Below are 16,140 nucleotides of genomic sequence, written 5' to 3'. Positions count from 1 at the left end.
ATCAGGGTCCCTTCAGCAAAATCTTGCTGGCATGTGCAATAGTGTGTTGTGTAGGGTCAATCACTGTCCTCCTCCATGGCAGTGGGGACTACTCAATGGAGCCCTGAGATCTGGCTAATCATTCCTTCATAAAAGTAATGAGGAGTGTCCTCAGATACTCACACTAGATCTCAGCTATTGGCTCTCGCACCTCTCTCCCAACTGCATAGGTTTCTGGCCAGCTGTACATGGTGTCAGGAGGGGACAAAACAGCTGTAGTGTGAGACTTTCAGTAATTAAGCTGTGTGGGGGTCACTTAGGCTCCTGCCAGTAAGCCCAATAAACTCACTGGCTCAGCAAGCCTGTTTATTAGTGCTCTATCTGCGGTGAGCGGACATTCACTCACACTTCCTCAGGAAAAGTTCAGGCAGTAAATGGGATCTTCACAGCACCTAGGGCTCCCCCAAATCAAGCAAAGCTCATGGAGGGGAGATACTGTCTCAAGAATTTATTAGACACTACAAAGGAGAAGAAGTCATGCACGTTCCTTTGTCTCGTGTTCTAAGTGACAGCAGCAGGGCAGCAGGATCTGAGAGACAACAGATTTTTGTCCCCTACCTGAATGTGGGCTGCTGCCTCTGAGCCTGACACAGCATGGATTTACAGCTGAAACAACAGCCAGACAAGCCCAATAGCACAGCGAGGGCAGTGTGGAACTGCTGGTAGAGGGGGCTGGATGACTTAACACAGCGACACTTGACAACATTTCTTTTTAAACAACACTATAATTATAAAGTTGAAGGCACATCTTCGGCAGAAATATCAATTACATGCACATGAGAAAAAACAAACTAAACTACAGAAACGAAATATTGCACAAAGTTGCCCGCTCCTGTTTTGGATTCTAACCAAAATTTCATAATACATTTCTTTAAAAACACAAGGTTGAGACACCTGGCTCTGGCTACAAAAGTCAATTACTATTAACATCATTAAAGAAGCTAATGTGATTGAGAAAAAAGAATTCATGCTTTGTGTTATAACTAGCTACTCATACCAGACTAAAGGACTTAAAGTTAGTGTAAAAGTTGGTAAAGATTTGGCATGAATCTATCTATCTATCTATCTATCTATCTATCTATCTATCTATCTATCTATCTATCTATCTATATTTGGTAAAGAAGTATGTTTTTTTAATACAGAAAGCAAAATAACTCAAAGGAGTGATTATGAGGAATGTCTGTATAAAAAGGAGGAGGAGAAGGAAGAGGAGGAGGAGAAGCAGCTTAAGCTTTAACCAGATGCCTCATACAAAAAATAACAAAGTAGAGTAAAATAAGTGAAATAAATATGAAAAATAATTTTAAAACAGAATCTACACATAATGGAAAAAAATCTTCTACTATACGTTTTTGATTTTAAGCTGTGTACAGAAAATATATGCACAGTCACATTTTTTGGAAACATCGTGTCTATAGTGCTATTTCAATCATTCTCTATATCTATCTGAATGAAGAAAAATTTTAAAAAATTAAAGCATAATATAAAATTATTTGTTCATAAGGCATCAAATTTAACTTCCTAAAACAGTGATACTAAAGTAGGAAAAGCAACATTTCTATTTCACACCTAACAACTATCCTTTTCAAACTACAAGAGTAAATATTCTAGCTGTGTTTTAATCTTAAATTCAAAAGGCATCTTTGGATATTTAAGTTAAAAGGTGGCCCCTAGCTGAATCTGCATTAGCACTGGACAACAAAGTGTCCATGGCACCTTCTGACAGGGACAATGGTTGCTGAGTGAATACAGAAGAGTGGCAAGGAAAGTATAAAGAACCTCGAAACAGATGTATGCTCTCTCTCCCCCTCTGTCTCTGTCTCTCCGGCTGTCTCTCTCTGTATGTATGTATGTATGTGTGTGTGTGTGTGTGTGTGTGTGTGTGTGTGTGTATACATGTGTATATACACACATAACACACATACACGCACTTACAAAACCTGTTCTGAGCAGTGGCCCATTACTTAAACCAGTGGCCAACTGAAAGCAATGTGCTTGATAACCTCTCTAAATGACCCCCCTCTCTATATAGCCTCTCTCAAACAGGTTCTTTTCTGGTAGTGAGACCTGAAATGCTGTTCTCACTGCCCTATAATTTGATGTGGAGGCACATGCCTTTGATCCCAGCACTCGGGAGGCAGAGGCAGGCAGATTTCTGAGTTGGAGGCCAGCCTGGTCTACAGAGTGAGTTCCAGGACAGCCAGGGCTACACAGAGAAACCCTGTCTCAAAAAAAAAAATGACTCAACAACATATATAGAAGGAGAAACTGGCTGACGACTGGGGGACTTATATTCTCAATTTGGATCCAGAGCAAAACTACTAGACATCTCTAGTTTAGCTCTTTCTTCTAGAAGCCAATGAGCTATATTATGATGATCTGCTAGAATTAAGAAACAAATATACAAACTCAAACTCTTAAGACGGCCTAAGTATTGGTTTAAAATACAGTTTAAGCATATAAACTTCTTCATACTTCATTAAAACAGGTTTGCCTTTCTAGATCAATAGCACCTTCATCAAAAGTTTCACCTCTCTAAGATAGCTAAGATAGAAGTTAGGTCTTTTCCAAATCTGGAAAGACAGTATTGAAAAATGTAAACGTTTGTGGGTGTTGGGTGTGAAGGAACAAGAGAGAAAAGTGGTGGAGTGGACAAAACCCATTCTCCATTTCAGTTTATATTCCAGTAATATAAAAAATGAGTTTTATACTCAATATTGACTTGAAAAGGAGAAATGAACATTTTCAGAGCACAAATTATATGTTAGACATTATGCTAGTAGCTTAAAGTATGGCATGAAAATAAAAGATTAAGAGTTTATAAGCACAAATATTTTGAATGACAGAACAACATACTTTACTACAAGATATCATAAACCAGGAATATTCTGATTTCTCTATTACAGTTTGGTGTGTATTTTGATAAAAGCAGCTTTGTGTGATGAGAATATTTTAAAGTCATTTTGATAAGTTATCTAAAACAGAGGTGACTAAAATTTTATTAAATTATAATATACCAGCCAAGTGATTATAGCACAAAAGATGAATTTAATGAGACCACATACTTTTCTATGGCCCATATATGTTAATATATTAGTGTTAATCTTTGAAGAATTTTTCAGTGAGAGAGGTTCTAAGTTTCCAGACTGGGACTGATGGAGAAACTGCATCTACTGTGAACAAAGCTGAACTGAAAGCTAGCATAGGGCTGGGGAAACTGAAGGAAGATTTTGAGATTCCTGACAACAGTGGAGAAACAAAAGAGTACAGAACTCTGTAGACCTTATGGTCTTCTGAGTTACACGATAGGATGAGAAAAGTAAGAAAAGAAGAGCTGTCAGCTACAAAAATGTTTTAAGACAGGGTCTTAGTGTCTGGCTTTGAACTTGTAATTCTCCTGCCTCATTCCAAGTGATTGTTGTCAGTTATTTTTATCAAGGAAAAACCACCTAAACTTGGCTCACTGGAAAGGAGGTGACAAAAGCCATCCTGTAGGCTCTCAGGAACTAAAGGACCATGACACATGAATTATGAGGTGAAAGCAAGCCTACAATAAATAAGGCACATCTATTTTGAGACAGTTGCGACTGTTTTCCTTCTAAGCTAGGTGCTTCGTACAGTGCTTTGAAAGCCATTGCTCCCCAGTGGGGCAAGGATATCGGCTCAAGAATACTCTCAAAATCATGCTCTCAAATCTTCACATTTTTAATCGTCCTGTCTTTGGGCACTTTTTTTTTTTTTGGTCAAATAAAAATGATCTGCCATATTAGGAGCACGTTAGCAACTTCTAACTATAGAGCTTGTTCTAAACTCACTGCTCTCCCCTCTGTATCACTAATGAAACAAAAACTGCTGGGAATTTGTTTTAGATAATGCCAGGTTCAGAGCTCCTGTCCTGAAAAAGGTATTTTCACCATTACCAAATACAACTCAGATAGAACCCTGCATGTAAGAGCATGAGATTGACATAAGATCCTTCTACATCAACATAAGTGCTGTGTCAGTGCACATGAACTTCAACTAGCAGCATCCCCCAAGGCCTTTTACAGTGTGGTGTCATCATCTTCCCGGAAGTCTCCCACCAGAAGCGAGTGCTTGTCGGGCTCACTAGTAACTACGCTGTTCAGGGAGCGTTTGTCAGACAGCAAGGAATTTATGGAGGCTCTGCTGTAGTTGACAATCCGGTCCAGCAAACCCAGCCTCGGAGAATTTCTCGAGGTGTCATCTATTCCAACGTGAACGCTGATTTCTGAAGGACTCCTCTGTCCTGTGTGGCTCCGGGGACGCAACTCATAATTGTCGTACGTAGGTTTCCTGTAACTGCATGTAAATTCAAAGCAATCAAATGTTAGGTAGATGCTTGGTGTACATACAAACAAAAGGAGATTTGCCCAGTATGAGATAGCCAAAAGGGGCTACTGCTAGGAAACTTGCTTGGACTGAACGTCATGTTGTCACACAATCCAAAGTCCTGTTTCTCAAAGCTACTATATGACACTGAGCTCCACTTTGGGCTTATGTCTGCAATGCATACACTACATAAAAATAACAACTACTTAGCTTTTTCTTTTTGAGACAGTATCTTTACTATGTAGCTTAGGCTAGACTATTTAATTCTCTCACCCCTTTCTCTGAGTGCTGAGATTATAAGTGTGTACCACCACACACAGCTTGCTAATATTTATTAGTTACTACCTAATAATTCTTTTTTTTCTTTCTCTTTATTTTTTAAATTTTATTTTTATTTTTAATTTATTTATGTATTTACATCCCAAACACTGTCCCCTTCTTGATCCTCCTCCTAGGGTTCCTCCCCACATCCCCTCTCCCTGGTTGTTTGGAAGTCTGGGAAGATGGCTCAGTGGATAAAGTGCTTGCTATAAAAGACTGAGAACCTGAGTTTGAATCCCCAGCGCCACATAAAAGCTGAGTGTGGTGCCTGGCACCTGTGATCCTAGCACTATAGAGGTGAAACAGGAGTCTGGAGGTTCATTTCCACTTTAACTGAACTGATGAACCCCAGATTCAGTCAGAGACTATAATATAAAGTAATATATAATGTAAAGAAAAATAGAAGATACTCGATATTGACCTCTGACCTCTATGTACATGTGTATACATGTGCATACCTACATGCACATACATTCATGTCAGATACACATACACAATTATTTTGGCATACCCCAACAATACAAGAAAGACAGGCTATGAAATGGCAATATAAGTGCGCCATCCTACTCACAGCTTGAGGAAAAGGGAAGAAAGGACTACAGAGACAGATGAAGCGGCCATTGCTGCAGATCCCATCCAGGGCTGTAAAACCAAACCGATGGGCAGAAACACTCCTGGAAACAAGTTTGGATTAGAGTAGGCAGTACTAAATGAATCATCAACACATTTTTCCAACACATGCACAGTTTACTTTGACATGACATCAGTGTTTTATCCTTTTGTTTGTGGAGATGTGTGCTGCTATCAAATTTTCCTTAGTAGAGTGCTGCCATAAATATTCTTGTGGATATTTCATGTACTCATGTTTAAGAGTTTCCCTAGGGTGCATGCCAGGGGGAAGACTGCTGTGTGCCAACAGCTGTAGCTGGGTACTCTTCACTTCTCCAGTGTACCAGGATTCCCAGACACTGGCCAGCTTGTGTCATCCAGCCTGCCAGCCCCACATAGGCACAGGTGCAGTCACCCTGAACTGGGAAGGTCATGCTTCACTAAATCAATCTCCCTCGCCCTCCCCCGCTCTCTTCCCATCTCTCTCCTCCCCCCCCCCTCTCTCACACACACACACACACACACAAACTTTCTCTTTTCTTCCTCTTTTCTTTCTTCCTTCCCTCCTTTCTTTTTGAGGCAGCATCTCACTATGGAGCCCTGTCTGAACTCATACAGAGAACTGTGTAAGTTCTCTCTTCCAAGACTGAGATTAAATTAAGCATGCAGTATCATACTTGGGCCAACTTTTTTGTTTTAAGTTAAAATTTTCAGTGTGTGTGGGGGGTAGGGGTGGGGGTGTGTGTGTATACCCATCTGCCAATCTAAGTTTTTTGAGGCAATGCCAGGCTATGTAGCCCTGATATCTGGAACATGGTATACCAGTCTAGCTTTGAACTTGCTGCCATCCTCCTGCCTTTGCATCTCAAATGCTGGGATTATAGATGTGAGTCACCATGTCCAAACACACTGGGCTTCAGTAGACACTTTAATAGTTGCTCTTATGTGGATATAGATTTGAACATTTAATTTTATGAGCTTACCTGGATTTTTCTATTTTTCTTACAGTAATCATCACTTAGATGATTTAAAAAAAATCTTTCACTGCATGACTTAATCTTACTGGACATTGCTTTGTAGGCATTTTATGTGCCCCTGGGCTAAACATCTCTGTAGTTAGTTTACATTTCAAGCCAGAAAGAAGGAGAAAGGTTTTTTTTTTAATTAGTTCTCTGAGAATTTTCTCTGTCATTATTAATGTAGGAAAGTCATGGACGATTATTGCACAAGTCTGTTAGTGTTTATCACTCACATTCCTACAGTCACCCTGTCACTTGACCTCCCAGTCTAAAAGAATACCTGCTGACTACAACAGAACATTACTTGAAAAGCAGGAAATTCAGAACTATGTGACAAGAGCAAACTGATGCAGAGCTGAAGTAACCGGAAGAAAATTTAAAATGGTAACAGTGGCTGTATTTAAGTAGCAAAATTATGCATAAATTCCTTTTATGCAGTAAAAATAAGTGAATAAGTAAATTATATATATATATATAATTATTAAATATTTATTTTTAATTTTAATTATGTATGTGTATCAGCACAGATTTTCTGTACCATATTTTCAACATTTACTTAAGTGTGAAAAATTTCAAATTATAATAGAGGGAAAAATTTAAAAGTATCAAGATGTTATAAATGTTTACACTGTAATAAACTTTGTTGAACATTACTGCTTTTAACAGTGCCACTCATCACACTAGCAGGGTATATGTAAAAACTAAGGTCAGAACTAAAAATAGTAAGCCTATTCTTCCAATGTTACAAGTATCTCATGAGCCGGGCGGTGGTGGCGCACGCCTTTAATCCCAGCACTCGGGAAGCAGAGGCAGGCGGATTTCTGAGTTCGAGGCCAGCCTGGTCTACAGAGTGAGTTCCAGGACGGCCACGGCTATACAGAGAAACCCTGTCTCGAAAAACCAAAAAAAAAAAAAAAAAGTATCTCATGACTTTAACCACAAAACTAAAGACCGTGAAGACTCACATACCAGCAGCAATTGGAATTCCAACCAGATTATAAATTAGAGCAAAGACAAAATTGATTCGAATCCTCTTGACTGTTTTCCTTGACAAGTCAATACTTGCCACAACATCCAGAAGGTCATTCTGAGAAGAGAGATCGCTGATATTAGTGACATTCCAATTCATTAGGACCGTCTCTACATGTCACTGTACAACAGAATTACGTATGTCGTGGGACACACTGGTAATTGAGTACAAATTTCAGATACTGCTAAGCCTTAAGTCAAGGTTGGAAGATTTTTTTTGAAGGTTCTGAAAATATTTTCATGGTTGTCAGTGAACATTGTTGCAGAGAACTATATTATTGTTAAATCTTATTTCTCACATCAAAAGCTTGTCATTCTCATTTGTATTGCTGGCCTGAAAAAGCCAGGATTTAAGTAGTGAGACTAGTCATCCATCTACTCCAAACTCTGTGTCTTCATAGCTAGGAACATGGGACTCCAGACAGGATCACTGCACAGTATGTTTACAGTGTTACCGCTAACCATGTCAGGCAATCTGCCACTCCTCACACCTCAGACCACAGGACCTACCTACTCTTAGTGTATAAGTACTGCCTGCTAACTCACTGCACCACGGGAGCCCCAGGACTTACCCTTATCAAAACCACATCAGCTGCTTCAATGGCTACATCTGTGCCTGTGCCAATGGCAATTCCAACGTTTGCCATTGCCAGAGCTGGAGAGTCATTGATTCCATCTCCTACCATTGCTACACGTTTGCCCTCCTCTTGAAGCTGCTTCACCTTAGCAACTTTGTGGGAAGGTAGAACTTCAGCAAACACCTTAGTAATGCCAACCTATGAGAAGAAAATCAACTCAATCCATTTCAGGAAGTAATATTAAGCACTGCAAATAATGCTGAGCTCAGAATAATTAGCCATCATTTTTAACCTGTCAAATACTTGCATTTTAAAAGACTAAAAATAATCCAATGATAATGGAGAGAAATAAGCATTCCTCTTTTATATTTTAAAATTATTTATTTATTTTTATTTTATGTGCATCAGAGTTTTGGCTGCCATGTATGCCTGTGTGAGGGTATAGGATCCCCTGGAGCTACAGAGGGCTGTAAGCTGCCATGTGAGTGCTGGAAATTGAACCTGAGTCCTCTTGAAGCCAGTGCTTTTAACTGATGAGCCATCTCTCCAGCCCTGACATTCTTCCTTTTTATAAGACTTATTCATTTTTATCTTATGAATGTTTTGCCTGTGTATATGTGCCAACACTGTATGTGTGCCTCGTGCTTACAGAGGCCAGAAGTGGGTGCTAGATGCCCAATAACTGCAATTAAAGATGTTTTTGAGCTACTGTATGTGTGTTGGGAACCAAACCTGGGTCCTCTGCAAGAACAGCTAGTTCTCTTAAAGGCAGAGTTACCTCTCCAGCCAGTGAACAATTTTCTGCACTGTTTGTATTGAACAGAATGACACTGTCTTCAGGTGGACAGAATTTATCAAAGTGTGCACATCATGCTTTGGAAGAAAATCAACTTTTAACTATACTCTGGACAGATTCTTTTGTGTCCAAAAGTGTCAAGAACATTTTTTATTGCCTGTTTAAAAAGTGAAAACTTCAAAACTACCTAAATGTCCACCACTAGGGAAATAGCAACATAAATTATCATACATTTATACTATAGAATTCCATGCAGCAGTCTTCAAGGAATAATACAATTTTATATGCTAAGATCTGGGGGATATTGAAAAAAATACATGTGTGTGTGTGTGTGTCTATATATATATATATATATATATATATATATATATATATACATACATATCCTACTAAATAAACTATAAAATTATCCAATTAGTGCTAAAGTAGTATAACTCCATACTTGAATACAGGGGAACACGACAGGGAATGTGGAAAATGTTACAAATTCTTTACAACGTTCATATTTTTACATAAGAAAACACTCATATAGTCCTTCTGTAATTCACTAGAAAGGGGCCATCAAGATGGCTCAGTGGGTAAAGGTATTTACCATCAAGGCTGATGGCCCAAGGTTAGTCCCTAGAATCTACAGAGTAAAGAAGAGAACCAACTCCCATAAGTTTGTCCTCTGATCTATGAACAATGTATGTCACATGCATGTAAACACATACTCGCTACATACATACCTACTAGGAGAAAAGGCATTCTAAGTTGTTGTTTTTTTTTAATTGAAAAATACTGGAGGCTAAACAAATGTAGGCTTAAGAAAAAAGGTATGTCAAAGAAAAGAGTCTCACTGGTGGCATCCAAAGAGGAACCTGTATACAGTGGCAGTGTTTACAGTAGGGGATGGTGAAGGCTTGTGCATCATTTCAAAGGAAGCATCAACAGAAACCAGTGTGCAGCAATGTCAGTCAAGCATCCTACAAGCTAAGCAAATACCTTCTCACTTACATCAGTAACATACAAGGTCCTTGTACCATATCATCCTGATTGTTTTTAAGCAATTAGTAATATCTACTTGGTAACAATGCAAACAGTAAGTAATGTGACATTCTTTTTTTATTATTTTATTTTTTAATTTATTTATTATTATTATTATTTTCTTTATTTACATTTCAAATGCTATCCCGAAAGTTCCCTATAACCCACCCCCGCCCCTGCTCCCCTACCCACCCACTCCCACTACTTGGCCCTGGCCTTCCCCTGTGCTGGGTCATATAAAGTTTACAAGACCAAGGGGCCTCTCTTAGAGTCAGATGTTAGCACATGTTCTTATCCCAATAACTAAGTAAACCAGTTTACCTGAGAAGCAATAGATCGAGCAGTTTTACTGTTGTCTCCAGTCATCAGAACTACTTCTAAACCCATAGATTTCAGAATGTGTACAGCCAACTCTGCCTCAGGTTTCACAGTATCAGCAATAGCAATCAAGCCACACAGCTCATCTAATATAGGAACAGCAGAAAAACAGTTGGAATATGGTGAATGAAGAATATCAGAATAAATAATAGAATAAAATTTCAGAAAGAAATGAATTTTGCTAAGCTGTTGAGAGCTGGTTTAACTCAAAACATCCTGATCTTGAACAAACTTTATATCACATGTTCTGTGATAAGCTTTCATATTTGGCTGTGGAAAATTCATAAAGGAGGCATATTTAATGAAGGTAGTAGCAAGAAAATGGAAAGATGTTACTGAATGTTAAAAAATATACTCTCAGATATTAAACACATTTTAGCTGATTTAGAAGCAAACAGCATGCAAAACTAATAGGTGAACAGGGATAAAACTTGTATTTTGTATTAGGGGGAACTGCATGAGGACTCAAATTCTGAAACCTTAATACTGGGCAGTAGGGTCAAGACAGAAGCACTGGGGCTTGCTTGCTGATAGGCTGAGAGACCCTGCCTTAAGGGACTAAGGTAGAGAGTGACAAGGCAAGACATCTACTGTTCTCTGGCTACTGTGTGTGTGCACACACACACTACAAGGGAGGAAAATGTTATTCTCTGCTTTTTCTCGTACCCTAAATTAAGTTACTAAGTTCATACCTTGCAAGGATTACAAATGTTGAGTAATATTATCAGACTGGAAATTTACTCTAACAAATAGGGAACATCTAAAACTTTTATGTATGTTTATTGCACTATTATGGCCAGTAGGGATGGCTCAGTGAATTAGGGGACTTGTCTGACAACCTGAGTTTGATCTTCAAGATCCATATGGTGAAAGGATTCTTAAAACTTGTCCTTTGGGGGCTGGTGAGATGGCTCAGCGGTTAAGAGCACTGACTGCTCTTCCAAACGTCCTGAGTTCAAATCCCAGCAACCACATGGTGGCTCACAACCATCTGTAACAAAAAATCCGATGCCCTCTCCTGGAGTGTCTGAAGACAGTGTACACACATATAATTAAATAAATAAATAAATCTTAAAAAAAAAAAAAAACCTTGTCCTTTGACCTCCACCTATGTACTATGGAACATATGTGCTCTGATATATACAGGCAGACAGATACATACATACACACAATAGATACAGTCAAGTGCAAGTAAAAAGAGAATAAATGTTCAACAACATGGGAATGGTTATACCACATGAAGATTAAAATAATATTCTAGAATTATGGGGTGTAGCCTTATTTGTAAAGTGCATGTCCAGAATATACTGTCCCGTGTTTTGTCTCTAGAACTGCAGAAATAAATATATAATACAATTATATAATAACATTGAAAAATATTTCCTCAAGTAAAATAAACCACAATACAATAGTATGTGTATAAGAAACCTTAGTTGTTTTTGTGTGTGGAACTGCAGTTTTAACTTAGGAACTTGCTTTTTCCTTTTGTTTCTCCCTACACTAGATATGAAACCTGTGGCCTTATGCATGCTAGGCAAGTAGTCTACTGAGAAGCTACATCTCCAACAGGATTTTTAAAGGGTTTTTTTTTTTTAGATTTAATTTGTATGTACATGTTGGTGTCCAGTCTGTATGCAAGAACACACACAGACACCAGAAGAGGGGGGCAGACCCTTTGGAGCTAGGATTCCAGGCAGCTCTGAACCACCCAACATGAGTCCTCAGGAACAAACTCTGATCCTCATCAAGAACAGTTAAGTACTCTTAGTCACTAAACCAGCTTTTCAACATTCCCCCAAAATAAGATTTAAAATGTTTATCTAACTCTATTGACATAAATTTTACATATAAAATGTACATATGAGAAGTGGCACAAGGCTGGAGACGCACTTCAGTTGGTAGAGTGCTCAGCATGTACAAGGCCGTAGTGTCAATCGCCAGTACACATAAACCAGGTGTGCTGGTGCACAACTACAATCCCAGCACTCAGAAGGTGGAAAGAAGAGGAGCAGAAGTTCAAGGTCTTTCTTGGCTACATATCAAGTTTGAGGACATCTTGGGATACATGGGACTTCATCTCAAAAAACAGAACAAAAAAAGACTGGGGAGAAGAGTCAGAGGTAACATGCTTGTCACAGAAACACGAGAGCAGAGTTTGCATCTTTAGAACCCAGGGAAAAAGCTGGGTGAGTTTGGCTGCCTGCCTGTAATGTCGAAGGCAGAGACAAAGACTGACTGGAATAAGCTGGCTGGCTTGACTAGGGAAAACACAGTCCAAATTCAGCATAAGACCTTGCCTCAATATATAAGGCTGAGAGCCATCAAGGAAAATATCCAATATCTGGCCTACACGTGCATGCACCTGCATCCTTACACATGTTAACACAGCCAAACATATGCATGTGTACACCACATATACACAAATGCAACAAAGTAAAAATAGCAGCATTATAAATATATAAAAGATATAGACATATACCAACAAACCAGCAGTAGAACACATGAAATTAAAACCTGTGCTATATTAGAATGGTAAGATTATTAATGCTATTTTACTCTTATTATTTAACCGTTACCATTTAATCTTGTTTAAATCCATGATTAACTTTCAAGCAAGGGAAGAAAAGAACAAAGGTGAAAAATGCAAGAAAACTTTTTTGAGACATGGTCTCAGCATATAGCTTTGGCTGTTCTGGAACTTGCTATGTAGAGCAGGCTAGCCTTGAACTAACAGAATTCTGCCCGTTTCCCAGTGCTGACATTAAAAGATGTGCATCACTATGTCCCAGTGCTGACATTAAAAGATGTGCATCACTATGACTGGCTGGCTGCAAGGTAAGTTTTTTAAAAAGTTTTTTTCCCTTTTTGTAGTGCTAGGAATTAAACTTAGGGCCCAACCTAAGGTTGTTTTGCCTTTTTTCCCCCCAATTTAGTGTTTTGCTTTTGTCTTGTCTTCTTTAGACAGGGTCTTATGTAGCAGAGGTTAGCTTTGAACTCACTATAAAGTCGAGCTGTCAACTACTGGTCCTCCTGCTTCCATCTCCTAAATGCTAGGATTACAGGCATGTACCACTATGCCTGGCTGACTTGTTTTATGAGATGGTCTTCCTCTGTAGTCCTTAAAGTCATGAACTGCCTATCTCAGGTTTCCATGTGCATGTGCCACAACAGCTGATGAGAGATCCTTAATTAGTAACAATCATAGTTTGTAATACTTTAACTTCGAATTCAAGCCTCTTCGAAATAAACCTCATAGTTTAAGTCTTGTAGCCACATAAAACGACGACTGAGATCACAATTGTGTCAGTGTATTTCAGAGAAACTTTACCATCGATTGTCACCAATACAGCAGTCCGACCTCTTCTTTCATGTTCGATCATAGATTCGTCTACATCATTACTTATGACAAGACCATTTCTAATCATCCATTCCCGGTTACCAATGAGGACTTTGTACTGCTGAGTATTAACAGCATCTAGAAGCACAGAAATAACATTCAGTAAGCTTATTTAACCTTTAAATTCATCTCATGAGGCAAGTTCTTCCTGCCTAATTTTGCAGTCACAGTGCATTTTTGGTAGAATATATCCTAACAGTGATAACGTTTTCCAGGAATACGTTCTGCTCTTCCATACCTCTGAGCCCATGTTGCTATGGACACTCAGTGGCCTTAACCTTTCTCTCCAGATAACAAATCCTACCATACTGTTGACATGCCAGTTCAAAGGCCGAGAATATAGCTCAGTGCCATGAGTGAGGCTCGAGATTCATTCTCATGAGTGAGGGAATTGGGGAAGGGGTAAGAATGTTATTAGCTCAGAGATTCCCTTCTTACTGAGGTTTTCTCTTTGACCCTCCACCAAGATTCAAATACTAATTGTGAATCAGATGCTGAAAGTCTAGAGCTGAGTGTAAATATGCAATTGTGTTGATGTCTCATTTTAAATTCATAACTACTAATTTTTGTTTGGCTGGGTTTGGTTTTTTTGAGACAGGGTTTCTCTGTGTAGCCCTGGCTGTCCTGGAACTCACTCTGTAGACCAGGCTGGTCTCAAACTCAGAGATCCACCTGCCTCTGCCTCCAGAATCCTGGGATTAAAGGTATGCGCCACACTAATTATAAGTGAGCTCTTACCTCTGTTGGACAGATGCTTGACTGCATGTCTCTAGTGCGCTCAATCTATTTCTTCAGGATGACCACTTGAAATTGCCTCTCCTTTTAAATCTCTAACTTTTCCTCCCCCATTCTCACCCATGATACTATCATAAGATAATTTGTCATGGCTAAATTGTCCCAGCTCCTGTGCCTCCTAGGTGAACCCAACTTGTTTCCCCCGTTATAAACAGAGGCTGAGCCTGCTGAAGGCCAGTCTCTCTACCTGCACGCTAGGTTACCCTCCTTTGCCTACCTTTTTCTCTCCTTCCTGAATAATCACTTTTCTACCATCTCTGCTGCATATTGTCCTATCTTTAAAAACAGAAGAACCCTTTCGTGCCACTGATCTAGCTGTCATACCTCTGCTTCCGTGCACAGCAGAACTGCTCAAAAGCACGTCGCCTACTAGCTGTTTCTAACTCACCTCTTCCTATTCTCTTATGAACGTATTCTAGTAAGGCTTTAGTCTCTACTATTCTAATGAACTATTCCCACAGTGTTTCAGTGATCTTTAGTAAACTAGTGATGTTGGAACAGTTGTTCCAGCAATAATGGAAATGCTCTACATCCATTCTGTATAATTCTATAGCCACTAGCCAACACATGAGGCTATTGAGGGCCAATATGATTAAAGAGCTGGATTTTACATGAAACTAAATTTGATTAAATCAAAAATTAAACAATCACAAATAACTAACTTATAATTATTGTATTTGATACCAGAGATCTACAAAGCAAATGACTCCCAATTCTGTATTTCTAGTTCAATCTACTGGATCTTCAGGCCCCTGGAGACAACTACCTACCTAATATTTCTGTTTTTATGATATCCCCACTTAGCGAACAGGGACCCTGTTACAGAATGTAACTTCTATAAAACTGGATGCCTGATTTTGTCTCCAATATTGTTCTTTTTGTCTTCCTTCTCCTATTTAACTCCATTCATCTAAATGGAGGGCCACTAACTTTGGCATGATTTGACTCTTCTGTTTTAGTTTTTAAAAACTGGTTTGTTAAGTGGATAGGGATTTTGCCTACATGTATGTCTGTGTACCATCTCATATGGTGCCCATGGGAGGTTCAGAAGACAACACTGTATCCCCTGGTACTGGAGTTACCAGCCAGTTGTGAGTTGCCATGTGGGTGGGTGGAATTGAAATTTGTCCTCTGGAAGAACAGCCTATGTTCTTAATTGGTGAGCCATCTCTCCAGCCCCTTAACTCTTATTTAACTCATATTCTATATATCTAATTGGTAGTTAAATCTTTCAGCTTGCTCTTAAAGACACACCTGGAATTTGACCACTTCTTACAAACTGTACTGTTATCACAGGAGCCTGAGCCATTGTTATGTTTTGCCAGGGTAATGACAATAGCCCACTAACTCAGCCTCTTTCTTTGGTCCTAGCTCCCAACTTCTCCCTCAGTGGTGCTTGAGATCTAACCCAGAGCCTCACATATGCTAAGCAGAGGAGAGGATTAGAGAGGTGTGCCACTGAGTCACACCTCAGCCCTCACAAAGGATTCTTTTTAGTGCTGTTAATGTCCAGAGCACACAGTAGCTGTACCAGTTGAGTCATTTTTCTATATGTCAGTTACTTAAAATGACATCCATAGACAAAAAGTCACAGAGAAGTAGGTCAGGAAATAATTATTTTGTAGTATGTCTTGTATAACAGAAATAAAGTACAGGTATAATTTAAGATGAACAAGTATTTCGGTCAGCACATGTGGAAGTGCCAACCTTAAAGACAAGTCTAGAAAGATAAACAGGGTGGATGCTATTTGTAGTGAAGGTACTGCATGGAGAGAATAGGAAATGAAACAATGAGTAGAAAAT

At 39.0% G+C, this 16,140-nt stretch overlaps 1 protein-coding gene across 3 annotated transcripts in view; it reads right to left on the bottom strand.

The window, feature by feature from the left end:
• Positions 1-2,217: 2,217 nt before the first annotated feature.
• The window catches only part of Atp7a (ATPase copper transporting alpha), a 104,398-nt gene continuing 90,475 nt past the window's right edge, over positions 2,218-16,140 (bottom strand). For all 3 annotated transcript variants that reach the window (XM_021187687.2, XM_029534148.1, XM_029534147.1), the window contains exons 18-23: positions 13,474-13,620; positions 10,089-10,231; positions 7,940-8,143; positions 7,308-7,425; positions 5,282-5,384; positions 2,218-4,359 (exon numbers count right to left, since the gene is read on the bottom strand). In XM_021187687.2, the coding sequence (XP_021043346.1) occupies positions 4,083-4,359; positions 5,282-5,384; positions 7,308-7,425; positions 7,940-8,143; positions 10,089-10,231; positions 13,474-13,620 (992 nt within the window). In that variant the 3' untranslated portion in view covers positions 2,218-4,082. The remainder of the gene's footprint in view (positions 4,360-5,281; positions 5,385-7,307; positions 7,426-7,939; positions 8,144-10,088; positions 10,232-13,473; positions 13,621-16,140) is intronic.

This window comes from Mus pahari, chromosome X (assembly GCF_900095145.1).
Source record: "Mus pahari chromosome X, PAHARI_EIJ_v1.1, whole genome shotgun sequence".
NCBI classification, from domain to species: Eukaryota; Metazoa; Chordata; class Mammalia; order Rodentia; family Muridae; genus Mus; species Mus pahari.
The sequence above is the reverse complement of the archived record's forward strand: the minus strand, read 5'-3'. Positions and strand labels throughout refer to the sequence as shown.